At 43.5% G+C, this 17,036-nt stretch overlaps 3 protein-coding genes across 5 annotated transcripts; 2 read left to right on the top strand and 1 right to left on the bottom strand.

Moving 5' to 3' along the window:
* Nucleotides 1-317: 317 nt before the first annotated feature.
* LOC120686594 lies at nucleotides 318-3,495 on the top strand. The gene is made up of 5 exons (XM_039968805.1): nucleotides 318-369; nucleotides 695-953; nucleotides 1,952-2,036; nucleotides 2,937-3,026; nucleotides 3,167-3,495. Exons 1-5 carry the CDS (start codon nucleotides 318-320, stop codon nucleotides 3,197-3,199), a joined length of 519 nt encoding a protein of 172 aa, XP_039824739.1. The 3' UTR covers nucleotides 3,200-3,495.
* A 5,495-nt stretch (nucleotides 3,496-8,990) lies between these two features.
* On the top strand, nucleotides 8,991-14,531 carry LOC120684638 (autophagy-related protein 13b-like). 3 transcript variants are annotated; one of them, XR_005679393.1, is made up of 5 exons: nucleotides 8,991-9,175; nucleotides 9,337-10,721; nucleotides 10,856-11,007; nucleotides 12,251-12,480; nucleotides 13,858-13,991. XR_005679393.1 is itself a non-coding variant. In XM_039966521.1 (4 exons), exons 2-4 carry the CDS (start codon nucleotides 9,456-9,458, stop codon nucleotides 14,237-14,239), a joined length of 1,800 nt encoding a protein of 599 aa, XP_039822455.1. In that variant the 5' UTR covers nucleotides 8,991-9,175; nucleotides 9,337-9,455; the 3' UTR covers nucleotides 14,240-14,531. The 3 variants fall into 3 exon arrangements, 2 of the variants coding, with proteins under 2 accessions (XP_039822455.1, XP_039822456.1); XM_039966521.1 differs by lacking the exon at nucleotides 12,251-12,480 and having other exon boundaries at nucleotides 13,858-14,531; XM_039966522.1 differs by lacking the exon at nucleotides 12,251-12,480 and having other exon boundaries at nucleotides 9,018-9,175; nucleotides 9,281-10,721; nucleotides 13,858-14,531.
* Nucleotides 14,532-15,514: 983 nt separating this feature from the next.
* On the bottom strand, nucleotides 15,515-16,225 carry LOC120686593 (vacuolar iron transporter homolog 4-like). Its single transcript, XM_039968803.1, has one exon. It carries the CDS (start codon nucleotides 16,223-16,225, stop codon nucleotides 15,515-15,517), a length of 711 nt encoding a protein of 236 aa, XP_039824737.1.
* Nucleotides 16,226-17,036: the final 811 nt, after the last annotated feature.

Raw genomic sequence — 17,036 nt, 5'->3', positions numbered from 1 at the left:
GAGTGCAGCGTACTCCGCCGCCGCCGCGAAGGAAAGGCGGGCCGTGCTAGTTCTTTCTCTCCTCCTCGTCTCTCTGCTGGTCGATCGTCGGCCGGCCGGCGGCCTTTATTAGTCGGTCTGGTCTGATATGATCTGATCTGATCTGATCGCCCTCCTGAGCTCCCAACTGTGGCAACGATGATCCCAAGCCTGCCCTGAAAAAGGGGGATTATTGGGATCGATGGATGGAATCGCAGATCAGAGCTGCGTGTTCATTCATTAGGATGTATCATTAGCAGCAAAGCTATTGTTGCTGCTGCTGATGGTGATGCGTAGCAATGATGCTGGAGGAACAGGGGAATTCGTTTACTGGTGGCTGCTGCAGCTCTTGTAGGGTCAGATGATAGTTCCTCTTTTTTTTTTTTGCTAGCAGCGGCAAGGTTGTAGTTGCATGTTCCCATCAAATCTTGAGGAGCAACACACACCCTGAGCTTTGTTCTCGGATATGGCTAACGGATTTCAACCGATTTTTAAAAGATTTTGAATTGAATTCCCAAAGGGTTTTCAAAAGTCCAGAACTTTCAGCCTTTCCTCCCCCCCACCCACCCAAAGAAATGCTCAACAAAACCGGGCTCAGGGCTAACGGGTTCCAAACAGTTGGGCCGTTCACGTGGTGGCGCTAAGCCCAATCTAGTGGCAAGCTCGTTTTGACAAGTGTTGGGCCAAAATGAGACCCAGGTCAGCGGCCCAACATTAAGCCCAAAGAGGAACGGCGGCGTCGTCAACCTCGTGGTCTCCTCTCTGGCTCTCTCTCCACCCGCTTCCCCCAAACAAATTTCCCACTGCCATCCCAACCCGATTCAATCCCCCCAAGCACTCTCCTCGGATCAGATCCCCTCCATTGGATTGGATCTCCTCTTCTCCTTCCTGTCGGAGCAAGGCCAGGTGGTCCGGCTCTCTCTATCAGTCGCCATGTGAGAACTCCTTCTTCCTCGCTCTCCTGATTCTTCTTATTCGATCAGTTCTTTGGTAGCTTCGGAATCTGGGTGCCCTGCTTCTCTGCGCGCGTGTCCGGTGCATGCGATGCTGTTCCTTCCGATTGGAGCTGGGTCGAGCTAACCACGGATGCGCCTCCGCATCTTGCGCACAGGAATTCAGCGACCGGGGTGTGCGGTTTGATTAGTTTTTTGTTCAGTTGCGACTTGCCAGAGGGCAAGAACAGGCTTGCCCTTTTGTGGATTGGAGTGAGAATGATGCGTAGCTAGATGCTAACTTTTCGTGTTGTTCGTAACTGTGGGCTGTGGCAGCTTGATTGTAGCTCTGGCTTTGTGCATGGTGGCCGGGCTGTGCTTGAGGGAAGTTGTTCGTCCGGCCAATGTAGCTTATCTTTTCTATACAAGCAGTATCTACAGTAGCGCATTCCAGTGCCTACTCCGTGCCCTCATGCAGAATCATGTATGAAGACGTTCTTATTCGATCATAGTTGGAGGACTGTGTCAGATTAGATTGATTGCCACCTTATGCTTAGGTGTCCTTGGACCCTTTTCTTCTAATCAACGATTCAATGCCACATTAAAATTTCCTGTTGGCTGTTTCCTCCTTGGGTAAATAGTAATCTGTATGGTGTTTTTCTGGCCACCTGGTTCCAAAATTTTACTATATCCCATATTCCCATGCCTTGCTCTTTATGAGAATCAAATCGCTATTAAGTTGAGAATTAAGATTTGTTTGCCTTATAGCTTCATTTTAATGCTATATAGTTTTACAGTAAACAAACTGTTTGCCGACAGTCTTACTCTGCAGATATTTCGGGTTTCACAGATCAGAATGTTAATATGTGCCCACATTGCACAGGCTGAAGTGCTAATGTGCTATTCACATCACAAGGGCCCTGGCTGTTACTAGAATGTTCTGAATCACTCCCTTTTTTTCTGTCCAAGTTCTATGGTTTTCTAATGTTGTTCTATGCCAGGGACGATGAGGAACTTGTTGATCAAAAGAAGTATCTTGAGGAACGATGCAAGCCACAGTGTGTAAAATCACTTTATGAGTATGATGTATGTGCTCTCTTTCTTTTATGGGAGCTCAAAACTCTAGTTGCTTTACTGTTTAACATATCTTTTTGTTGGTAAAAGGATTCTGGAACCATATTATTTCTATTCCTTCATAAAATTTCAAACTTAGCTCGTTGAGGTTGGCAGAACAGTGGAAGAAATTCAAATGAAGCTTTTCTCAACAAGCAACACACTTTGAACACCTGACCAGATTAGCCAGGGCTTGTTGCTGGTAGTAGCCATGGTCTTTTTCTTGTGTAATCATGGGCCAACCTATTTTGAGTTATTCACCTGTGTGAAGTGTGAACATACGATTATTAGCCAATTTGAAGATTCTTCTTCCACAATATTTTAAAGTTGCACATTGCCTTGGCTTATATTAGACTTATCTTGGCAGCCAGTGTTTGGAGCTAATTACTGTCGGTCAAGTGGTGTTGGGTCTAAAATTATATATGTTCTACAATTCTTGTATTCACATTTCCCATTGTCCTGATCAGACAGCACAATCATGACATTCTGAGAGTTATGCTCCCAATCTATTAACAGGCATGCTAACTAGTTATTTTCAGCTTCTGATTAGCTATTCAACCATTGCTTTGTTAATAGTAAAATTTGTATGTGGTCCTGTTTTCGATCTCTTGAGTTATAACTTACTTCGCGAATGCAGAACTTGAGCTGTAAGGTTGTCAGGTTGAGAATCATACGAATCTTCATTGCAGTTCCCTGGATATGGTGCTGTAGACTTGTACATACCTTTTTAAAAAACTGAATTTGATTATTAGCGTTCAGCCCATCATGTTTTTCATTTTACCCTAGGATGGGTGATAATATTTCAATGTTTACTATTCATACATGGTGCATAAGTACTTGTTCATCCATTAAAGGGTGGCTGTCTGTTTTCAGAAATGTGTCAAGAGAGTCGAGAATGATGATACTGGACACAAACACTGCACCGGGCAGTATTTTGATTACTGGTCATGCATCGACAAATGTGTAAGTACTTACTTCCAGATTACGTTAGTTTTTGGATAATAATAAACTTCCAGATTACATTGATATTTGTTACAATCAGCTGAAGAAAAGCACCGTTGAGCTAGATAATAACCAATTTTCTATGAAACATGCATCTGCAGGTAGCACCAAAGCTGTTTAAGAAGCTAAAGTGATGTCTGTGGTGGTGCTTTTGGCAAGTGACTCAGATGATGCATGATGCTACTTTCGGCGAGCGACTTATCCATTTGCGTTAACCTTGGCGCCTTTGGAACTTGGCTGAGCTCCCGAACTGTTATGTTTGTGCCTTGATTCTGTGAACTTGTAATAAACCAACAATTTTCCTTCCCAAGCATGTGTGTTCCTTTGGACTTAGCATGGATAAGTTGATGTTTGCTGAATCTAATGTCATTGCCCCAGTGCCATTCCATTGAACTGAGCATGGATATAAGTTGATGTTCGGTGAATCTGATGTCATTGCTCCACGCCATTCTTGCTATTGTGAGTGAGCTGTGAAGAGAATCAAATGTGGTCCTATTCACACCGTTTGAGAAATGTGATACAGTCGATTGAGCTGGCTGTGTTTCTTTGCCCTTGCACTAGTGAATTGAAAAGGAAATCACAGTGACCAAATCTTAATTACAATAAAACTACTGATCTAAATTTTTTATTCAACGATGGATGAATTTATAGTCATATCAAAAGTTTTGCTGTGTGTGTGTTGGGGTTGGTGGGGATTAGAAATGTGGTTCTAAATACGCTATATAGGAGTATTTGTATATTGGGGTTGGCTCTGGAAGTTATTTTCTTCGTTTCAAAATTTCCCCTTTAAACAATAGTGGCAATTAATTGAAAACGATGACGAAATGAAGCATGTGAGCTACTTGAATGGGTGATAGGGAGAAAGTCATGAGGTTTTAAAGGAAGATTGAAGAATGAGTATTTAGATAGATGACTATACGCTTCATTCAAAGACAGCCCATCCACTGGGATAAATCATACTAAATGTAAGCTTAACAGGTTTTATGGTAGGTCGTTTTTACCATACCCATACTGGAATGGAATCACTACTATTCCGATGATTACAGTGCTATCCTACCATGAATCTAGTGACATGCAGATTGAGGAGAGCCTGTACTGGTTCCTCTTCCTCTTCTTTGCCCTGTACTGGTTCTGAACTGTCCCTGCTCATCCACTCCTGCAAGCTCAAGGTTGATCAGGCATCCTCTGACATGTTCATCAGGCCCATCCTCTGACAAGCTGTCGATGCCGATCCCCAAAGGCCTTGCCTGGCTCTGATTGCACCATGAAAACGCTGTGAGGATGTACCCCAGGAAGCTGCTGCTGCTGCATGGCCAGGCGAGGAAGAGCGTCTCGAGCGGGAGCTCCACCACCAGCAGAGCCTCGTTGGCAAAGGCCACCGGCGGCGCTGGGCGCGAGACGAGCCATGTCGTCGGCACGACGACGGCGAGCAAACAAGACGTGGCACCTCGCATAAGCAAGAAGTAGATCGCCGATCCCTCGGAGCACTCTCGATCCTCTCCACCATGAGCCGGCGGGGTGCCCGGAGCACCGCTCCTCGCGCACCGGTGGAGGCCGAGGCACCCGGCAATGGCGCAGCCAGACGTCCAGGAGGGGTAGAAGGTGGGAAGGGTCGTCGCGACGGCGGCAAGCGGGTGCTCCGGCCGGTGGAGAGGTAGGAGCAGGCGAGCGCCGAGGCGACGAAGGCGGGCGGGCGGCCGGCGGCGCGGCGTGGCAGCAGCCCCGGCGTGAGCAGGGCGCCGCTGTCCGGGTCCGGCACGCCGCCGAGCACGTGGCGACGGCAGGAGGGAGAGGGACTCCCGGTCGGAGCAGACGGCGGATCGGCGATAGGGAGATTCTTGAGGAGCGCCTTTGCTCCACGAACTCCCCCGCTGGCTGCCCGTTGGCGCCGGACAGCGTCACGTCTGCTGACACCATCGCCGGCCTTCCCGGCGATCAGAGAAGAGGATGTCGCCGCCGCCGCGGGAACCCTGTTGGCGAAAGGAAGAGGGGCGCGGAGAAACGGAGGATGCGGTTGGGGGTTTTAGGATCACAACGAACTTGCAAAAGTCCGGTGTGTATACACGTCAAATATTTTAGGGAGTTTGCTATTCATGTGGACGGATTTTTCAATTTTTTTAGAGAAAATCTGTCGAATTTTTCTGTGTTAAGCCTGTGGTCATTTGATGCCAGGAACTTTATTGCTTAATGTTTCATTATTTTAGGGGAGGAAATATGGTAGATTATTGACAGTTTTGTTCTCACACGTCACAAAAAGTACTGTGTTCCAGAGTATATTCTATGATTAGAGGTGTTAGTGGTGATTTTTAGGTGTACCTCCAATTCTCTCTAGTTCAAAATTTTATACTACTAGCATAGACGCACGTGCGACACACACGTGATTTGAAAAAACTAATTAGCTTTTAATTCAAAATACATTGAATTATACTCTAATTATAAAAATATTCAAATTAATTCCTAAAATATGTACAACGACAGATATTACTGCTATCTAGTAGCGTAGGTCAATACGAACCTATTGCAACAGGAATGGAGCTAAAACAATCAACCAGTTAAGGTTCAAAAATATAAGAATAACGCTTTAAATGTGATTAACTCTATACTTTAGGGGCCAACGGGTCATTTTGCAAAACAACGTTGTATAGCGTTTGCAAAATTGGAAAAAATCTTAGGTTAGTTATGCAAAAAGCTTAAATTGGACTGGATCGCTCTAGTGGTCTTCTCAATCTACCTTCGGCTATATATGTTTTTAGCTCGAAATTATATAAAATTAGAATCCAGTGTTTAGAGTATCTAAATTAAATTTTAAAATTTTAAGATCCTTTACCACCTCTAGGTGGGCGGCGGCGGCGAGGTGGACGCGCTCGGTCAGGGCGCGCAAAGCAGGACGACAAGTATGATTGGAGCTCACCCTTTCCTCCACGTTCCACCATGTAATTCTTCTTGATTGACGATGGATCCTGGTATATTAAAGAGAGATGCCAATTGCCCTGTCCGCTCTCTCCCTCTCTTCGTTATCTATTCACGCCAGGAATTGGCCGGCCTCACATCACAGGCCATGGTGATCAAATTGGTGTTGGATTCCGTTTCCACTTCAAAGGACAAACAACTTCCATTGGTGTCGTTGTGTGCGACTACATGACTACAATACCGCGAAAGGTAGAAATTACTCTAAGAAAAGGGAGGTGATGACATGGAAATTAAGCACATATTTGGTGTCCAGGTAAGGTACGGTGATGAGATTTTTTAGATTTAATTTTATGGGAGGGGACGGTCTCCTCTCGTATTTGGTTGGGGTGGGTCAATCCGTGCTCGGTGGGTGTGCTCGGGTGGGTAAGAAAACATGTGGTGACAAAAAGAATTGATTTTTGGCAGAAACATCCCCTGACATCTAGTTACTATGGGTCTCCACCCCTCCCACCTCTCTCGGCCCCGACAGGTGGGCCCAGCATGAGGGGTACGGCGGGCCCGATCTGGGTGAGAAAAGTTTTCAATTGTTTTCGATCTTTATAGTATAGAAAATATCCCCTAACATCTACTTCCTCCGTCCAGAAAAGAATGCAACTATGGGATTCGTGTTGGTCAAACTAGTTCAAATTTGACCAAACTTATATTAAATAATATTAGTACTTATATATTCAAATAAATTTATTATGAAAATATAATCTATAACTAATTTAATGGTACTTATTTTGTGTTATGAATGTTATTATTTTTTTATATAAATTTAGTCAAAATTTAAATTATTTGACTCCTCGAAAAACGAGAATTGCATTCTTTTGTGGACGGAGGGAGTAGTTTCTATGGGTCTCCACCCCCTCCCACCCCTCTCGGCCCCGACAGGCGGGCCCAGCATGAGGGGTACGGCGGGCCAGATCTGGGTGAGAAAAGTTTTCAATTGTTTTCGATGTTTATAGTATAGATTTCTTCAAAAAGTAATACAAAATTTTAAACTAAAGAAGGTTGAATGTGCATCTAAGGGTCACCAATTAACACCCATACCTATGATTCACTAATTCAATTAAGAAAATAATATTTTAGGATAAGACCAATGTTATTTAACTAAGTGTTGGCAAGAAAATTTAAAAACTTGAGAAAACATGAATTCGTTTTGTTTTGTCTATGACATCCTAAATACCAATAATTGAATTTTTAGGATGTGGCACCTCGCATAAGCAAGAAGTAGACTCACATCCTAAATCATCAGTAAGCAATAGACACGTCACAACATATTGCTCTATTGCTTTGTTCGTCTGTTCTACTGTTTTGTGAATATTTTAGATTGGTTTTAGTGGTCTCTCTTTTTTTTTGTTACTTTTTCTTGTGTAATTCGGTTTCCAATTAACCATTTTTTCTATAAATGATGAAATGAACAATAATATATTACCATGATTTCTATGGCTTTTGGAAGGCCACCGAGAAATAAGAACATATCCACATGTGGCACTGACATCATATTTAGCAACGCTTTAGTATTTTTAGTGAAAAAAAAACTTCAAGAGGAGCACAACTCTGAACATGAAGCAGTGATCTCTAACTGCAGTTGTTGATTCTTGCCGTGATCCAGTGAAATGGTGAAAAACACCAAAATGAGAATACGATTATCGCACCACAATTTTCCTTACACAACTTTTGTTGATTTTATAACAATGTATAAGCTTCATATTGTTCGAAAAATTTGAGTATTATAAAAAAATCAGAGACTATGAAGTATCAACTAAAAGTAGACTAAAGAATACAAGCATTTGCATTTTTCCTTCCAAATTTGCCATGGAACCTTGAAATAAATGCATGTGCCACATATATATTTCTTGTAATTTAAAGATATTATTTACCACATATGTAGTTGAAATCTGGAGTAATTCCCGTAAAACACATAATAAGTATACTTAAATTCTAAAGAAATATTATAGCCTAAGGTGATAATTACATTTTTTATGTAAAGAAAAATATAAAATGTTACATTGACATGTTGTCTGGCAAGATGCTCATTAGCAGTGTGACAGCTATCGCGATTTATTAATATTGAAATATACTAACTTAGATTTCATATAGTTGATGGTACGTGTAAGCGTGCATCACCTTTAGTTCTCAAATTTTTTAATGCGCTACAGTAATTTCGACATTTGACCACTAATTGAGAGTATTAAATGTAGATAACTGACAAAACTCATTTCATAACTCCCAGGCAAAATCGCAAGGCGAATATAATGAATCTAATTATGCAATGATTAGACAATGTCGTGCTACAGTAAATACTCTCTAATGATGGATTAATTATGCTTAATCGATTCGCATCGCGATTTTCTGTCCATCTGTGTAATTTGTTTTATAATTAGTGTCGTAAAGGTTCACAAAAATTTCAACCCAAAATTTTTCACCAACTAAACAGGTCCTAGTCCCTAGAAAAGAAATACTTCCTCTATTTAAAATTGGTTGTCACTCGAACTTTACTCTAAGTTAAATTTATCTAATTTTGACCAAACTTAATTATAAAGAAGTACTAACAATTAGTTTCATTAAATTTACCATGAAATATATATCGATAATATATTTATTTGGTATTCAAGAAATTTACATATTTTCTATGCTTGCCCAATGTTAGAGATATTAGGAAGAAGCTGAACTGCTGAAGCAACAAGTAAGTAATATTTAATTGACATGTCATCAAGAAGTTAATGCAAATTATTAATAACTTCCAAGGCAACACATGAAGATTCCTATGATGGTTTTATTAATACCAAGATGTGCTGACTCTGCTCTTTCATGAAGATTCCTATGATGATAGGAGTAAACTTGCATCCATACAGTATTTGAAACACATGAAACACAGAATGCACATTGCTATCAAGCACAAAGCTCTAAATTACTATGTGTTTCATACGGGATTACTAATAACCTCTATAATACCAGCAGTAAAACAGAAAACAGAAATCAGCCGACAGGCAAGACGCCATCCAGGGGGGCGTCTCGCTTCCTGTAGCGTTCACCCCTCGTTCCCCCAAACCCACTCGGCCGGCCCTTCTCTCCTGGCGGCGGCGACTGGGCGAGCGGCGCCGCCCCTCGCCACGTCTCCTTGGGGCCCATCGCCGGCGGCAAGTTTCGACTAGGTACGCCCACCCCTTCCCCTCCCTTCTCTTCCCGTTGCGCGAGAGTGAGCTCTCCAAACCCTAATTAATGTAAGCTACCTCTATTCGGATCTGACCCAATTACAGGTATTTGGATGTATTATGGCAACTAACTTCGATTCCACCCATCCTCCCATTGGCAGCTCGATCGATTCCTTCGATCTGGCCATGGTGCCGGCGCAGTTTGTTTCTCAGGATTCTGTGGGGTTCGACTGAACCTGTGAGTGTGAAGCCTGCCGCTGCGGCGCACAGCCACACGGCCATGGCTGCGGCTGCAGCTGCAGGCGCGTCGGAGCCGCCAATGGTGGAGCAAGTGATCACCGAGTTCTTCGCCAAGAGCCTCCACATCATCCTGGAGTCGAGGTCGCCCTACGACTCGTCGCGCAACTTCACGCGGCCTTCCCCGCCGTCATCGCCGCTGTCCGGCAGCCAGCCGCGTGACCGGTGGTTCAATCTCGCTCTCCGGGACTGCCCTGCTGCGCTTGAGAACTTTGACCTGTGGCGGCAGAGCAACATTGAGCCTCTGGTCATTGACATTGTGCTCCTGCAACGTGACAATACCAAAACCACCAGTGCTGGGCCCGGCAGGATCATCGAAAGGTGGGTGATAAAGTATGAAACTAGCAGGTCTGTCAACAGTAGTGGTAATGGTAGCAAGAACGGTGGCAAGAAGTCTAGGAGCAGCTCTGCTCGTGATCATAGCTTGTACCGGAGGGCATACAATGGCTCAACAGTGTTATTCCGGTCACTATATCTGGTTGTCAGGCTATTGCCAGCATACCATCTCTTCCAGGAGCTCAGTTCATCTGGAAGAATACGTCCACTCAGCCTCTCACACAAGATTTCATCATTTGTTGAGCCATTCACCCGTGCAGAGGATGCAGAGATGAAACACTATGCATTTGCTCCAATTGAAACTCTGTCGGGTCGCTTGAGCTTGTCAGTTTCATATGTGCCAGTGCTGGAGGTAGCAGCAGCACCAGAGCCAACCACACCAATGGCAACAGAGCTTATCATGGATTACGTTGGAAGCCCCACAACAGATTTTCTGAGGAAGTTTAATTCCCTACCTTCAGACGGCATTGCACCTGCATCTTTTACCGTGAACAGGCGGCACAGTTGGAGCACTGAACAAGGAACTGGACCATCCGCATCATCATCACGTATGCCCACTGATAATTCTGCAACAGCATATTCACATCAACTTGACACATCATCATCTGCGAAGAACAGAGATACAGTAAATGAAGAGTGCTATCCATCGCCACCTCTGTCGCCATCACCATCCCATTCGCCTTCTAGCTACCCAAGAAATCCTTTCTTCCGATATGAGAGTGCTCCATTGAGTATTACCACAGTGAGGGCTGGTGGAGGTTGTAGCAGGCTGCCTCCTTCTCCACATAGGAAGGATAAGCAACAGTGCCCATTTCGAAACGAAAATCTAACACGTTCTCCCAATGATAGATCAATAATAATGAAGGATTTGGTCAGGCTGGGTGAGGTTCAGAATGAGAAGTCTTTGCAAAAGGTGATTGCATTTTTGTTGTTGATCTTCTCAATCAAAATGTGAAACTTGACGAACACCATCATCATATTATGAGGTTCTTGATGATTGGATCTGATTTCTGACTTATGAATTTCTTGTTCTGCTTCTTGCTGCAGGTTTTATCTTTTGGCAAAGATGATTTGGTATATTTTCGTGGACTAAAGTTGACTCGGACCTCCAGTAAACTTTTCATCATGGATGAACTGGATGAACGAGAGTTGGTTTTTGCATGGGAAGATAAAGACACCATCATCGATCAACTTAGCAGGTTCTCTTTCTGGCTCTAATCATGAAAATATTTATTGTTTGTAACCTTTTGAGAGGATGCCTTGGTTGAATCGACTAACCTACCCATTTTGCCACAGTTTCATTTCTTTTTTCTGCTGTTCCCTGTGGTTTATGTTTGATCCCCTTTACATGCATATCCTCGTGAATGCATGTGATTTCTCTGTGTAATAGATGTTGTAGGTATCTGATAAAGATTGAACACTCCTTTATTTTGGTTTAGAAGGTGATAGCATTATTTTTACTTAGTGAATGCCTTGACAATGGTTATTGCACTACAAAGTGGCCACTTATGTATATGGCCTTTTCAAAAGTCCTTTGATGCAACAATGCTCGTCATATTAAACTGCATGCTATAGCATTTATTTCTGTAGGGAAAACTGGACGGTTTTCACTTAGCAGGTACAGAGCATTGTTATTTTAGGTTTCATGAGAGGATAATAAATGCTGAAAGAGGGTGTCCATAGGGAAGAGAAGATACATTTTTTAATTACTAAAGGTTGCTCGATTGGCCTCCTGTAGCTTTTACCTAAATATAGTGTTTCAGTGTCCATTCAGGTCTAACTTGCTGTTGCTTTTGTATTCAATTGAGTTATCATTTTGTTCACTTCTATAGGTATTTTGTTAAGTAAAGGGCACCATTGTTTCTTTGCAAAACTAATTTAGGTATCATGAGGTGCATAGGTGCATCTACATAAGTTGTGTGAGTCAGAATAGTTCGTCATACCAGTTGACAATATGTTAAAGGATGTCAGTTATTTCTGATTATATGTTGATGTGTGTTTCATTTTCTGTCCATGACTTTTTTGTTGGAGTGATATGCTTTTTAGAACCTGTTCTCTCTATTATCAAGGTATGTTGTTGGTTGCTTGAAATACTTCAGACTTGTCTATATCGCTATATATTTGATGATTGGGGCTTTTGCCATTTTTTCCAAATGAAAGCATCCTCTGAAGGCTAAATAAAGTTATCCAGTTCTTCAAATGAAACAACCTACTGGAGATGTAATGGCATCACCTCTTCCCCCCTGCTTCTATTACTTTCTGTGATTCCTATGACTCCTAAGTTTCTGTTTTTGCTCAGTTATGTATCTTCTCTCTGATTTGCTATGAGTTTCATCACAAACAGTTTTTTTTTTGGCTAATACTTTATATTTTGATTAAGCATGATCTTGGTAGCATGGTACAAGCATTGAATATGCCATATGTTCTTTTTAATGTACTGAGAAACATATTTCTAAGACCATGGAGATGCATGAGTGGTGTATGAACAATATTACATGGAGGGAGCCATACCATTTGGACATCTGGAGGGCAGGTGTAGACAACATTCGTTACTAACTTGTATAGCTTCTGGGAAAAACTAAGGTACATTTGGCAGTCCTTAGGGTTCTTAAACATTAAAGTGGATATGGGGTCAGGCTGATGTACCAGTATGCCACTTATCTCTGGTTCAGGTCAGTTTGAATCTGGCTTTACTTTAGTTGAATTATATATGGTCTATGTACCAGTTGTACCAGTAGGTTGTGTGGAACAAGGGCATTTTAAGGAAGAAATTGGTGGGTGTTCACTAGAGACGTCATACATACCCTTTGTTGAACTGATAAAATAAAAATAATTATTGGTCATGAAAATCTAGACCGTTGATGGGGGGTCACCTAGTCTCTTCTAAGTGGGCCCCTACATTTGGAGGCCAGAGGATGGGTTAGCCTCCAGGTTAATTGGAACCCTATCCAGGTTCTCTCCGCGATACGCCTGGCCGGTGACGATCTCACTCCCAGCGAGATGCACCACCCAGGATTCGAACCTGGCACTCCGTTTCTGGAGTTTGGCATTGAAGCCAGCCAGGCTATCCACCCGCCCCCGAGGGGGCACCTACATGTGCTATGAGGCAGTGCTATTCTTAATGGTATGAGGCAAGGTGTGTGTTGATTGCCTTTTAGAACAATGGTTGATAAAGAAAGGAATATGGGAATTTCTGGATAAAGCAAATATCTGCTGGATAAAGGGTCTTACTCGTGTGTTATTTACTAATTATAATTACAAATTACAAAGTTACGGTACACCTGTATTATTTTACAACGTACACCTGTATTATTTTACAAATTAATGACTGAAGTCTACACTCTTTGTACTCATGTGTTATTTGCATACCTCTTTGCTATTTAGAAACTGCATGAAAATCATAGTCTGTATTATTTTCAAACTATAGGCTACAGTTTTAGTTCTACTAAATCAATATACGGGCAACATCTTCTACTACGAGTTTGTTCTAGCAAGATAAACATCCTCTATAGTTTGTTGCTACATCCTCTTGTGGAAGAGTTGTAGAAGGTACAACTTTTTCTACCGTTGCAGGTTAAACTAGTCATACATGTTTTGTTCAGCAAGAGAGTTGTAGAAGGTACAACTTTTTCTACCGTTGCAGGTTAAACTAGTCATACATGTTTTGTTCAGCAAGAGAGTTGTAGAAGGTACAACTTTTTCTACCTTCACACGTTAAACTAGTTATAGTGGCTTTCAAAATTGCAGAGATAATTTGAGAGCCTCATTAACCTAACCCTTAACCTAATAAAGATACAGCCTAGGGACTTAAGGGTGAGTCTTATTACTATTAAGTTTGTCGCCTAATAGAGATAAGTATAGGGACTGTGCATGACATACCGATTATGTTCTTCAATGAGGTCGCAGTGGGATCAGTCTGAAATATTTTTTTTTACTAATTTTGCGATCTTCTCTAGTCATTAACTCATTATATGTTTCTAGGTGTTCTTGTATCTGCATTTGCTTCTTGATTTCATCAAGCTAATGTGGATCTTCATCTATTTTTCTAGGATTGATCTCTCTGAAAGAGAGAACCATGAATCGAGTCAAGAAGCTGGAGGCTCGTTAACGAGGTCTCCAGATGCAGCAATAGGTAGTCTCATGCGCATCCTTAAGAATGCCCCGGGACTCAGGGAAAGGCTACCGACGGCCCCTGGTGCCCCAGTTCCTCAAGAACCTTCTTCGCTCCAGAGGGTCATGACTGAGGAACATGGCAGGGGTGCATCAAGCTCTGCAGTGGTGCCTTCCGCTCTGATGAGGTCAAGGACGGCAGCGGACGCGCTGGAGGAGCTGAACAGATACAAGGAGATTAGGGAATTGATACTGAATCGTGGCAAAGGGAATCCCTGCGACACCAAGCTTGAGGAGAAACCCGCAGATGGAGATCCTTAGCATACAGTATGACGATGAAAGCTCACTGTATATAAGTAGTAGTAGAAGCTATCTGACTTTCCTTAAGTAGCTGGTGGCTGCTGAGATGTTTTTGGAAACAAAGTAGCTGCTAGGACGTGAACAATTCTATATATGCAATATATGTATACGCTACCACATATACATCCCCATCCATCCATCCAGGTGCCCTGAGATGATGACCCAGTTGCTGGGTTTGTAAAGTTGAAATGTTTAACTGAAGTGCACGCATTGAAATGTGAAATGCAATGAATGTTTCGAACGTTTTGGTTCATCCTAAAGCTCCTTTTGATCTGCTTAAGTTTGAATTTTCATGTGTCACATGATTCCTGATGCAAAGAACTAAAGCCAAAATTGGGCAGGCTCATAAGCCCAGATATGACGCCTCGTGCAAAAGCAGTTTGCCTGAAAATACTAGCAAAAGCAGTATGCAGGATCAACAGCACCACACTTTGTACAATTCAGTAATTTTAGATGGACTCATATGCAGTCCTTCACGATTACACATGTTTCAATTGCTTCCTGCCTTTCAAGGCCTATATCAATGTCTTTTTTTTACAAATAGATTTCTACCAATTTTTAAGATTATTTTTTTGACATGGCTAATTTAGCCGTAAATTAGACCGGCCGCCCCGTTTAGGAAAAACAGTACGATGTGTATGCGTGCATGTGAGGTGCATGCGAGGGAGAGAAGGAAAAAAGACCGATCTTAATTTCAAAATCGAGCATCGAAATCAAAATCCGATTACACAATTGTGTTTGTTTAAATAAAAACTTCAGAATAAGATCTCACACCACTATATTTTAATGATATATATTTTTGAGATTTTTTTAGTGTACCTAATTTGCTTATGAGGTTTGCAAAAAATGCTTATGGGTTTACAGAATATTGTTTTACATGCTTGAGTTCAGTTAAGCGGATATTGGTATTCATGTTATGAAGATAAGGGTAAACAATTTTGTTAGATAGATGAATATTTATTTTATGAATATTTATGTGTTTTTGAAAAATATTATCGAAACATATACAAGTGAAGTCTTAGTTTAAACGTGTCTTTGAAAGAGATACAATTGTACAACTTTTTAAGTTTTGAAATTACTTGCATGTGCCACTGAGCGGGGTGGAGGGTAAATTCAGACTCCGTACAATAGCACAAACGCATGGCTGGCCATAATAAAATTATTACCATATTTTTTGTCATGTTTGGGACAATAATCTTTTTTCGAACATCATGAAACGCCAACATTTCGGGCCCATCAATCTCCATGACGGATTCTGAACAGCTTCATGATCTCATATGTGATCCCCATGGCCACCAGCCCACCCACCACGGCTCTCAGCCCGGCCCGGCCACCCGGGGCGCGGCCCAGCACGGCCCCCAGCGAGCCGAACACCGCCAGCGTGGCGGTCGCCGTCGCCACCACCACCGCCACCCGCGCCCTGTAGCCGGTGACGAACCACGCCGCGAGCAGCGGGACGGCCGCCCCGGCCGCGAACGCCAGCGCCGAGGCCGCCGCCGCCTGCCCGGGGCTCGGGAGCCCCGCAGCCCGGCCCGCTGCCCCGGCGCGCTCGAGCTCGGCCAGCTCGACGTCCAGCTGCGCGTGCACGGACACGTACTCGCCGATGGCCATGCTGCAGGCGCCCGCGACGAGGCCCGCCAGGCCCGCGAGGGCGACGGCGCGCAGGTCGTCGTCGTCGTCGTCGTCGCCCGCGGCGCCGACGCCAAGCATGAGCGCCGCCGTGGAGACCAGCCCGTCGCTCGCGCCCAGCACCGCGGCGCGCAGCCACTGGACGTCCCGCTCCCGCCGCGCCGGTGACGACACGGCCGTGGCGGTGACGTCGTCGCCGCCGCCGGTGCTGGGCAGCGCGCCACAGGCGCAGGTAGTCTCCTTGGACCCCGGCGAGGCGGCGGGCGGGCCGAGGACGATGGTGAGCTTGGTGTCGTCGTCGTTGGCAACGGCGGCCATGCCCGCCGGGGAGAAGGGACAACGTACTTGTGTTGGGAGAAGCGCGCGAGCAACGGGACGCAGAAAACCGCTTGCGACTGGCACACGCGCCGACGCGAGCAGGAGTGTGGAGAGCACAAGACTCGGAAGTGGAGGCCTACTTATGTTCGAAGAGGGGGAGCTTAAACGTCTGTCATGCGGTCATGATGATGGCGACTTTGATGTTACAAGGGCCCTGGATACCTGGGATAAGTTTTAGGTTCCACTTTTTAGCTCTAAATTAGCTCTCATGGATCTAAATAGGTGGGCTAATTTTAGGCTAAACTAAATTAGCCACCTCAAATCCTTAGCCCCTCCAAAAGATGCTAATGGGGCTAATTTACACAAGCTCCGCAAAAAGGTGAGTCTGCACGCATACCTAGATAGTAGGAATAAGAGAGAAATGGTGATATTAGCCTATAGATCCAAACAGCTCACTTTAGGCTAATTCTCAATTTACCGATTCAAAGCTAAATATTAACTCTCAAAATTAGTCTTAGTCTAATATTCCAAACAGAGCCAAGAAATGACAGTTGCATGCTCTTGTCTGATTCATCCGACTATCTCAGTACCATGTCGTTGCACTCTAGCTAGTTGCCACTTGCAAACTAATGGTGTTTTAAAATCGTCCAGTATGACGATCACAATATATAGGAGTAAATTTAAGCACCTGTAAATTAGGTTTTATCAATGAAAATTTGTATGGGTGAATTCTCATCTTTCCAGACTACATTTTTAAACATACCGACAAGCGAAGTTTTACACGATTGACTAGATCCGATTTGTCCAAAGC

This window comes from Panicum virgatum, chromosome 8N (genome assembly GCF_016808335.1).
Source record: "Panicum virgatum strain AP13 chromosome 8N, P.virgatum_v5, whole genome shotgun sequence".
NCBI classification, from domain to species: Eukaryota; Viridiplantae; Streptophyta; class Magnoliopsida; order Poales; family Poaceae; genus Panicum; species Panicum virgatum.
The sequence above is the reverse complement of the archived record's forward strand: the minus strand, read 5'-3'. Positions and strand labels throughout refer to the sequence as shown.

Excerpts from the sequence above, each read along its gene's own strand:
- LOC120684638 (XM_039966521.1), top strand. The coding sequence starts at position 9,456 with ATGGCTGCGGCTGCAGCTGCAGGCGCGTCGGAGCCGCCAATGGTGGAG. Across the intron at positions 10,722-10,855 it reads ATGAGAAGTCTTTGCAAAAG|GTTTTATCTTTTGGCAAAGA; the intron begins GTGATTGCATTT and ends TTCTTGCTGCAG. Across the intron at positions 11,008-13,857 it reads ATCATCGATCAACTTAGCAG|GATTGATCTCTCTGAAAGAG; the intron begins GTTCTCTTTCTG and ends CTATTTTTCTAG.
- LOC120686593 (XM_039968803.1), bottom strand. The coding sequence starts at position 16,225 with ATGGCCGCCGTTGCCAACGACGACGACACCAAGCTCACCATCGTCCTC.
- LOC120686594 (XM_039968805.1), top strand. The coding sequence starts at position 318 with ATGATGCTGGAGGAACAGGGGAATTCGTTTACTGGTGGCTGCTGCAGC. Across the intron at positions 954-1,951 it reads CTCTCTCTATCAGTCGCCAT|GGACGATGAGGAACTTGTTG; the intron begins GTGAGAACTCCT and ends GTTCTATGCCAG. Across the intron at positions 2,037-2,936 it reads AATCACTTTATGAGTATGAT|AAATGTGTCAAGAGAGTCGA; the intron begins GTATGTGCTCTC and ends GTCTGTTTTCAG.